The sequence below is a fragment of the Tupaia chinensis genome, unplaced genomic scaffold (genome assembly GCF_000334495.1).
Source record: "Tupaia chinensis unplaced genomic scaffold, TupChi_1.0 Scaffold148801_1, whole genome shotgun sequence".
Classification (NCBI taxonomy): Eukaryota; Metazoa; Chordata; class Mammalia; order Scandentia; family Tupaiidae; genus Tupaia; species Tupaia belangeri.
Window position 1 is genome coordinate 74,225 of NW_006208648.1, and position 8,901 is coordinate 83,125.

The 8,901-nt window shown below is 60.6% G+C and overlaps 1 protein-coding gene across 7 annotated transcripts in view; it reads left to right on the plus strand.

Annotated features, from left to right (window-relative positions):
• FGFR1 (fibroblast growth factor receptor 1) overlaps positions 1 to 8,901 on the plus strand; it is a 44,301-nt gene that overhangs the window by 32,894 nt on the left and 2,506 nt on the right. For 4 of the 7 annotated variants that reach the window (XM_006170638.3, XM_014585071.2, XM_014585072.2 and 1 more), the window contains 8 exons: positions 579 to 769; positions 3,663 to 3,807; positions 5,409 to 5,611; positions 6,535 to 6,680; positions 6,908 to 7,029; positions 7,408 to 7,518; positions 7,855 to 8,045; positions 8,600 to 8,722. In XM_006170638.3, the coding sequence (XP_006170700.1) occupies positions 579 to 769; positions 3,663 to 3,807; positions 5,409 to 5,611; positions 6,535 to 6,680; positions 6,908 to 7,029; positions 7,408 to 7,518; positions 7,855 to 8,045; positions 8,600 to 8,722 (1,232 nt within the window). The remainder of the gene's footprint in view (positions 1 to 578; positions 770 to 3,662; positions 3,808 to 5,408; positions 5,612 to 6,534; positions 6,681 to 6,907; positions 7,030 to 7,407; positions 7,519 to 7,854; positions 8,046 to 8,599; positions 8,723 to 8,901) is intronic. The other 3 variants (XM_027769145.1, XM_027769146.1, XM_027769147.1) reach the window with 1 other exon arrangement.

Genomic DNA, 8,901 nt, shown 5'->3' on the forward strand with positions numbered 1-8,901 from the left:
CGTCATGCCCTCGGGCACTGCCCTGGCCTGGTCCTCTTGGAGGCTCCGAGTCTCCTCGTTTTCTAGAGCATTTGTGGTTGAGTCCCCCAGCCGGCGTTCTGGCAGGGTTTGCATGACCTGGTCTGAAACAGAGGTTGTGGGGACCAGCAGGTGGTATGACAGTTAAGGTGCTAGGCTCCCATGTGGACAGCTATGATTCAAGTCCTGGACCCAGCAGCTTGAAAATCATGCTGGGCGCCTATGTGTACATGCCCAAAAACCTGAGAGGAGAATGGAGGAGCAGGGACTGTGACGTGGCCATCCCCCCAGGGGGGTGCCCTCTCGCTGTCTTTCTCCAGCGAGTGCACACACCCTACGGCGGAAATAAATAATCAGGAGGGAGTTGTGATCCAGGAGTTGGGGGTAGGGCCTGGGTACCACACTGCTGGCCAGTGCCCGGGAAGCGTGCTGCCCATCACAGGAAAGCCGGGGTGGTCTCCGGGCGGGCAGACCCTAGCGGTCATCAGGACGCCCTCCACGCATTGCAGTGAGGCCACGACATGCACGCTCTAACGAGCCTTTCCCTTCCCCACTTCCAGAGCGGTCTCCCCACCGGCCCATCCTGCAGGCGGGGCTGCCCGCCAACAAGACAGTGGCGCTGGGCAGTAACGTGGAGTTCATGTGCAAGGTGTACAGCGACCCCCAGCCCCATATCCAGTGGCTCAAGCACATCGAGGTGAACGGGAGTAAGATTGGTCCGGACAACCTGCCGTACGTCCAGATCCTGAAGGTAATCTCAGCCAGTTGTCCCGACCGGGGTGCTGGGGAGAGGACAGCGTCTCCTGGATGCTCGGGTCCTGTGGTCAGCTCCGTGTGGAGGGTGGGCTCGGACTCCTCCGTACCCTTTGGGCACAAGCACCCTCCACACGGAGCCAGCCACGTCCCAGAGCACAGGGCTGGGAGTGCGGGCCAGGGCAGCGCAGTGCAGTTTTCTAAAATGCCTGAGAGTGACTGTGGGGACTCCAGGTCAGCTGCTCCAGGAAGGCATTCGGATGCCTACTTTTTCTTGGTTTTCTTTTCTTTTCTTTTGTAAGTTTATTCATTATTTCTTCCGAAAGAGCGGGAGGCAGGGACCCCACACTGCCACCCCCTGCCCCCCAGTCTCAGCCAGTATAGATCATGGTACGCACATGTGCCCGGCTTGTTCAGGGCGGTCCTGGGATGTGGGCCCAGCTGCATCCCCTCACACCACTGCCTGCCCCCAACTCCTGCTTTTTTATCACCCAGGACCACAGCACTCTGCCCAGCATCTCCCAGCCTCGGCCTGAAACGGGGTGAACAAGAAGGTGTGGCTTCAGTAGAGCTAGGAGAGCAAATGCCACCTGAGTTGCAAGCGGCCCGGGAGTGATGGCACCCCCTTCGCTCTCCTCACTCCTGGCCGCTCACCGTCCCTGGTTGCTCTGTTAGCCCAGGGAGGTCGCTGCTGAGCCCCAGTGCGTCTGGCAGCGGGGGTACCAGAAGCTGGGAAGGGTGCATATGCCCTGGTCCAGCGCAGACCTCACCCTCCCCACTTGTCTGCCCCCAGCATGCACTGGCCGGCACACTGCTGCACTCCCTGGAATGAGGCAGAGCCCTGGCCCAGAGATCAGGCCCCGGGGCTCGGGCTCGGCCCCCGTTCGCAGGCCCTGCCTGCCGAGTGCCCTGCTCGGCTCCCGCTCAAGTGGTTTAGTGTAGGCAGGACATTGGATGGGGCGGTGGTTTGATTTCAGTCACATGCTTTGGTCCATCCAAGTCGGCTTGTTCTGCCCTCCCATAAGGGGAAGAGGAGAGCTCTGACGTCACGTCTCCCTCACTCAGCTCCCACTGAAAGGTACTCGGAGCAAGTGTAGCCATGTCTCGGTGCCCGCCTGCCTGACTGGCGTGTCATTGGTCTGTTCCAGCATTCGGGGATTAATAGCTCGGATGCGGAGGTGCTGACCCTGCTCAATGTGACAGAGGCCCAGAGCGGGGAGTATGTGTGTAAGGTTTCCAATTATATTGGTGAAGCTAACCAGTCTGCGTGGCTCACCGTCACCAGACCTGTGGCCAAAGGTAATGAGCAGACGGACGGGGCCCTGCGCTGGGATTTGAGGCCCCAGGCGGTGGGGCAGGGGGAGCCGGGCCGAGCTCCCCTTGGTTCTGTCCTGTACTTCTTGTGCCTGGAGCCATGGAAAAATACCCGGCCAGGAGGCTGGTTTGGTTTGGTGCTGTGTTGGTGTCTGCCGGCTCCCTCTGTGCCTTTCGTGTGCCCCTGGGCTGAGTGTGTAGACGCGTGTGCCCTGTGGGGGCAGTCTTGCTGTGTTATGAATGAGACTTCAGACTGAAGGTTAGGAGGCCGGAGGCCCGCAGGGTGTGTGTGTGTGTGTCTGTCTGTCTGTCTGTCTGTAGCACCCTCTCGACCCTCCCGTGTGTACCCTCTGACGGTCTCTACCTGAAACCAAACAGCCTCCACCTGCCGGCCCCATTTCTCCATGCCGCCCAGCGCCCGCATGCTTGCAGGCAGGGGCCGCATCCGCTGGGGGCGGGTCGCAGGCCCTGCCTGCCGAGTGCCCTGCTCGGCTCCCGCTCAAGTGGTTTAGTGTAGGCAGGACATTGGATGGGGCGGTGGTTTGATTTCAGTCACATGCTTTGGTCCATCCAAGTCAGCTTGTTCTGCCCTCCCATAAGGGGAAGAGGAGAGCTCTGACGTCACGTCTCCCTCACTCAGCTCCCACTGAAAGGTACTCGGAGCAAGTGTAGCCATGTCTCGGTGCCCGCCTGCCTGACTGGCGTGTCATTGGTCTGTTCCAGCATTCGGGGATTAATAGCTCGGATGCGGAGGTGCTGACCCTGCTCAATGTGACAGAGGCCCAGAGCGGGGAGTATGTGTGTAAGGTTTCCAATTATATTGGTGAAGCTAACCAGTCTGCGTGGCTCACCGTCACCAGACCTGTGGCCAAAGGTAATGAGCAGACGGACGGGGCCCTGCGCTGGGATTTGAGGCCCCAGGCGGTGGGGCAGGGGGAGCCGGGCCGAGCTCCCCTTGGTTCTGTCCTGTACTTCTTGTGCCTGGAGCCATGGAAAAATACCCGGCCAGGAGGCTGGTTTGGTTTGGTGCTGTGTTGGTGTCTGCCGGCTCCCTCTGTGCCTTTCGTGTGCCCCTGGGCTGAGTGTGTAGACGCGTGTGCCCTGTGGGGGCAGTCTTGCTGTGTTATGAATGAGACTTCAGACTGAAGGTTAGGAGGCCGGAGGCCCGCAGGGTGTGTGTGTGTGTGTCTGTCTGTCTGTCTGTCTGTAGCACCCTCTCGACCCTCCCGTGTGTACCCTCTGACGGTCTCTACCTGAAACCAAACAGCCTCCACCTGCCGGCCCCATTTCTCCATGCCGCCCAGCGCCCGCATGCTTGCAGGCAGGGGCTGCAGCGTCTGGTGGAGGGTCGTAACCTGCGGTCGTCTGCTCAAGTCTGCCGGCGTCCGTCCCTAGGGTCTCACTGTCTTCCTCTAACAGGTCTGGCTGCCTGGTGGTTTTGTTTGTTCCTTGCTGCAAAGGAGACGCTGGGGAGCATTTCTTCTCTGGTTTCCCCCTTCTCTCTCTCTTCTTCCTCCGGGTCTCTCCGAGGTCTCATGTCCTGTGCTTGTCCGTTTTGCTTTCGTTGTCCCCTCCAGACTGCCGGAGTTAATACCACCGACAAAGAGATGGAAGTGCTTCATTTGCGAAATGTCTCCTTTGAGGACGCGGGGGAGTATACGTGCTTGGCGGGTAACTCTATCGGACTGTCCCACCACTCTGCATGGCTGACCGTTCTAGAAGGTATACACCGTACTTCTCCCGCCTTGTCCTGTTTCGCCACAGGCTCGGGGGAGCATGCATTGCACGGCCGGGAGACACAGAGCGGGGCAAGGCCTGGGCATAGGCTCCTGCCTGCCCTGTGCCACTTCTGCTCCAGCTTCCAGGGCTGAGTGCTCTCAGCCCACACGAGACCTCCCAGCCTTCAGGAGCGTGGAGCTCCGCCTGCTCTCCTGGGCCTGGCTCTCCCTGGGTCAGTGCAATGCATGCACAGGGTGGACTTCACCTGCAGCAGGCTCTGCTCCGGGCCAGGCTCCTTCCATCCTCGGGCCAGCAGTCTTCCCTTGTCCAGTTGAGATGAGCGCCCAGACCCTCTGATCCTGTTTTTCTGGGCCCACCCTCCCCTTGCTGACTGCACTACTCTGAGTACGGCCTGGGCCAGGCAGCCCTGGGGCCTTACTGGTGCCCACTGGCCCTACTTGGTACTGCTGTCTCCTCTCCCGAGCGGGCGGGCTCTGCAGGAAGGAAGGAGCCAGCCGCTGCATGGGGTGGTGGGCTGGTGACCGCAGGCCCGGAGCTGGTCCTCGCTGCCCTGGGGTGCCCGCATGTGGCCTGGGTGCTGCTCTGTCCACGTGGCTGCCATCGCCGCCCTCGTTTCTTTCTGTGCTTCTTCCCTCTCCCCTGCTGCCTGCAGGGCCACCCCTGCCCCTTCTGAGGGAGAGAAGCGTTCTGTTTTACCCCTGCCCCGTCTCTGTCCTGTCTGTGCTCTCATCAGTGGTTCTTGTCTCTCATCTTGGGGAAACAAAAAACAGACACGCTTCTCCTGTTCCTCCGGGAGGGTTCCCAGGGGTACCGTCTTGTGGCTGGTTGGAGGGCCTTAAAGGGGAGGGCTAGGAATGCTGTGGAAAGGTGAGGTCGTGTATGTCCGTGGGGCCAGGTGTGTTCTGTGCACCCAGACGGAAGCCCTCCTGGCCTGAGCTGGCTCCCATGGGAAGAAGGTGGACCCTCAAAGGTGACACCAGAGGATTAAAAAAAACCTTCCCATTTCCACCTTAAGTTCCAGGAGTTAGTCTGTGCCATAGAATTCTTAAGAACTGCAGAACAGTTGGCCTTTTATCCAGAGCGCTCCAAACATACTTGGAAATGAACTCCGAGGTCCGTGGTCTGGCCAGGTGTACATTTTTACACATCTGACCCAGCAGAACGACAGACACAGGTGGGGTGTTCAGTTGGCTCCTGCCCGCCCTCCTCTGACCTCCTCTGGGAGGTGCTGTGGCACATGGTACGGGGCAGGCCCTTCCGGACCGAGCAGAGAGCCAGCCCATGTGTCCTGAGCCATAGTAGATGCCACGGTGCTGAGACTGCAGAGCAAGGCCAGGAGTCCGTGGCAGTCCAGCTGAGCACAGAGGCTGCAGGTGAATGAGGGTGGACTCAGGGAAGGAAATGGCTCCGGCCATGGCACCCACAGGGTTCTGCTTGGCTGAAGGAAGCCCTGGAGATCCCAGAATATCCTAACTCAGTATCCCAGCCCGCGCTAGGACCTGGCTTGGTTGTGCACCTTGAAAGTTCCCAGGGTCAGGTGATAGGGCCCCAGAGCGGCTAACACCCCGTTCACACTGACTCAGCCCTGGAGGAGAGGCCGGCGGTGATGACGTCGCCCCTCTACCTGGAGGTCATCATCTACTGCACGGGCGCCTTCCTCATCTCCTGCATGGTGGGCTCCGTCGTCATCTACAAGATGAAGAGTGGCACCAAGAAGAGCGACTTCCACAGCCAGATGGCCGTGCACAAGCTGGCCAAGAGCATCCCCCTGCGCAGACAGGTAACAGAAAGTAGATGGGGGATTTGCACTCCCAGCTCCGCCTCGGGGCCCTGGGCTTCCGCACCGAGGGCCTGCTGTGTCAGGCCCAGGGGACATCTCGCTCTGGACACTCAGAGCTGTTTCAGGCTGGTCCAGCCGTGACTCAATGACAGCCGTGGCCCAGCCGCACATCCCTGCTCACCTGCACGTGGATGAGGACAAAGTCCCATCGGCACGACCGAGACTGTGCACTGAGTGTCCCTGAGGGCCAGTTAGAGGTTCAGAGATAACGGAGTAGGGGGACTAGCAGATGGCATAAAGGTTACATTGCTGAGCTCCCACGTAGTCGACCGCAGTTTGAATCTTGGACCCATGGCTTAAAACTCAGACTGGGCACGTATGCGTGTGTGCCCCAAATCCCAAGAGGATGGAGGAGAAGGGATTGCAGCATGGCCACCCACCCTGCCCCGGAGGTGATGTCTTGTTTTCTGTCTTTGGCAAGTGCACATCCCCAATAGTAAAAAAAAAAATTAAATCTCTCGAAAAAGAGAGAAAGGCAAGGTTGAGATAAAGACGTGTGTCAGCTCTCAGGTGCCCCATCGCCCCCCAAAAGGAGATGGTTCAGAAAGTGAAGGCCTGTGAAAAGTGACCTCTCAGTGTTCTGGAAGGTGCTTTGGGGTCAGGAATCTATCCCCTGAAGTAGAGTTTTTGCAAAGAGTGGGGACAAGCAAAAGGTTGTTACCACGCCAAGCAAGAAGAGGTACTCAGGTCTGGCCCATCCCGAGGTGAGTAGGGTGAAGCCAGAAAGGCTCCTGAAAGAGCAGTGAGTTCCAAGAGCAGTGTCCTCAGGCCTCCCGAGGGCTTTGTACCACTCTGCCGTGAGGGAAAGCCCTGCTCAGGAACCCGAAGCTCCGTCCTTGGTGGAAAGGTGACCCCACTCCTCCCTGCAGGTGTCGGCCGACTCCAGTGCTTCCATGAACTCTGGGGTTCTGCTGGTTCGGCCCTCACGCCTGTCCTCCAGTGGGACCCCCATGCTAGCTGGAGTCTCTGAGTACGAGCTTCCTGAAGACCCTCGCTGGGAGCTGCCTCGAGACAGGTGACTCTCTACTCCCGGCTCTGGGGTGCCGCCCTCAGGCGCTCTGCAGCCCTGGAAGTTGTGTAGAGGCAGACCTTCTAGGGGGTGAAGGTGCATGAGAGACCTCAGCAGTAGTCTCGTCCACTTCCTGCTCTCAGTTGAGTGCGGTGTGGACAGGCAGAGGTGGGGTATCTCGGACGGTCTGGACTGTGCCAGCCTCACTGATGCCACTCTGTCTCTCCCGAAAGACTGGTCTTAGGCAAACCCCTGGGAGAGGGCTGCTTTGGGCAGGTGGTGTTGGCGGAGGCCATCGGGCTGGACAAGGACAAACCCAACCGTGTGACCAAAGTGGCTGTGAAGATGTTGAAGTGTGAGTGATGTCCTGTCCCAGCAAAACCAGTCCCCTCCCTTTCCAAGCATGCTCTGGGCCTGGGCTGCATAGACTACCTTCACTGGGGCTCTGGTCAGCCACGCCAGTGACACTGCCGGGCAGGCGGGGACGCCCTGCTGCGTTCTCACCGTGTCCCTGCATCCACCTTGGCTGTGGTCAGGGGTTGAGCCTGGCTGCCGCTGCAAGCTGGTGTTTCTCAGCAGCCCCCAGCCCCGCTTGCAGTGCAGGGACGACTCCACAGAGGGAAGGGAGGAGAGGTGCGCGTCCCAGAGGAGAGGGCTCCTTGGGCACGCGCTGCCTCTGCCCTGAAGCCTCTCCCTGCCCTGTCCCTCCCAACCTTCTGGCTTGCGTATAAAGCGGACGCAGCAGAGAAGGACCTGTCGGACCTGATCTCGGAGATGGAGATGATGAAGATGATCGGGAAGCACAAGAACATCATCAACCTGCTGGGGGCCTGCACGCAGGGCGGTAGGCGCTGCCCGGCGGTCAGGCCCGACCTCGGCCCGCTGCAGGGGGCTGCGGAGAGGCCGGTGTGGGGTGGTCTGGCCTGTGGGCACAGGGTGTGTGTGGACGGGGCGAGTGGTGAACTGTGGCCTAAGTTCACGCTCTTATCCCGGACTTGGCTCAGATTTTGGCCGTGGGGAAGAGGGCTTCCACTGCTCTCTGTGGAAAGTGGAGGGAGCTCCCTGGTCCCCTACGGAGGAGGAGGTGGGAGGGGAGCAGGGGGTGGGGGCTGCAGCAGGTGCACTGTGGCAATGGTCTCGCTGACCTGCGTGCTCAGGCCGCCTCGGCCTTGCCTTCCAGGCCCTCTGTACGTCATCGTGGAGTACGCCTCCAAGGGCAACCTTCGGGAGTACCTGCAGGCCCGCAGGCCCCCTGGGCTGGAGTACTGCTACAACCCCGGCCACAACCCCGAGGAGCAGCTCAGCTCCCAGGACCTGGTATCCTGCGCCTACCAGGTGGCCCGCGGCATGGAGTATCTCGCCTCCAAGAAGGTGTGAACCCTGAGCCCCCGGGTGAAGGTGGGGACCCCCTGAGCACCCTTGGCTCTCAGGGATCCTGGGGCCCGCAGAACCAGCAGAGCCGAGAGACCCAGGCCAGGGCTGTGCGAGGATACTTCCTGCATGGCTCAGGCAGCGAGCTAAGGTGTCGTGTTTCTCCTAACACGGAAGAATGAGAATCCCTTGTGGGAGGCTGGTCAGGAAGAGCCGAGGGCCTGTCCATGGTTCTTGGTGCTCAGTAAATGGTGGCTCTGTTGGCGCTCCCAGCCAGGGTGGGTACACTGGAGGGACCATGGGGACACACCATGTTGGCTAGACAGGTGCACGAGGGCCAGCCTTTGGGGTGCTGTCTACAGGGACGGAGGCAGCGGGCAGGGCCTGCAGCAGTGACGGGGAAGTGTGGAGCTGGGGGTGCTCCGAGCAGAGGAAGAGAACATTCTAGGAGCGAGAGCCCGTCCAGCAGGCGCAGTGCCGGGTGGGGGAAGCCATGAGGGCGGCAGGGCGGGCAGGCCTGACCCAGCCCATCCTCCGCCTGCCCCCGCCTGCAGTGCATACACAGAGACCTGGCTGCCAGGAACGTCCTGGTGACGGAGGACAACGTGATGAAGATCGCAGACTTCGGCCTGGCTCGGGACATCCACCACATCGACTACTACAAAAAGACGACCAACGTAAGTGCCCGGCGCCCACCTGCACTCATCCGTCCCCAGGCCGCCCGGTGCAGCTGCTGTGCCTGGGAAACACCGGCGGGCCGGCTGAGCGTGCGACCCTGGGCCCAGCCCACCACGCCCTGTCCGGGCCATCAAGTCCCCGTGCTGCTTGCAGGGCCGACTGCCCGTGAAGTGGATGG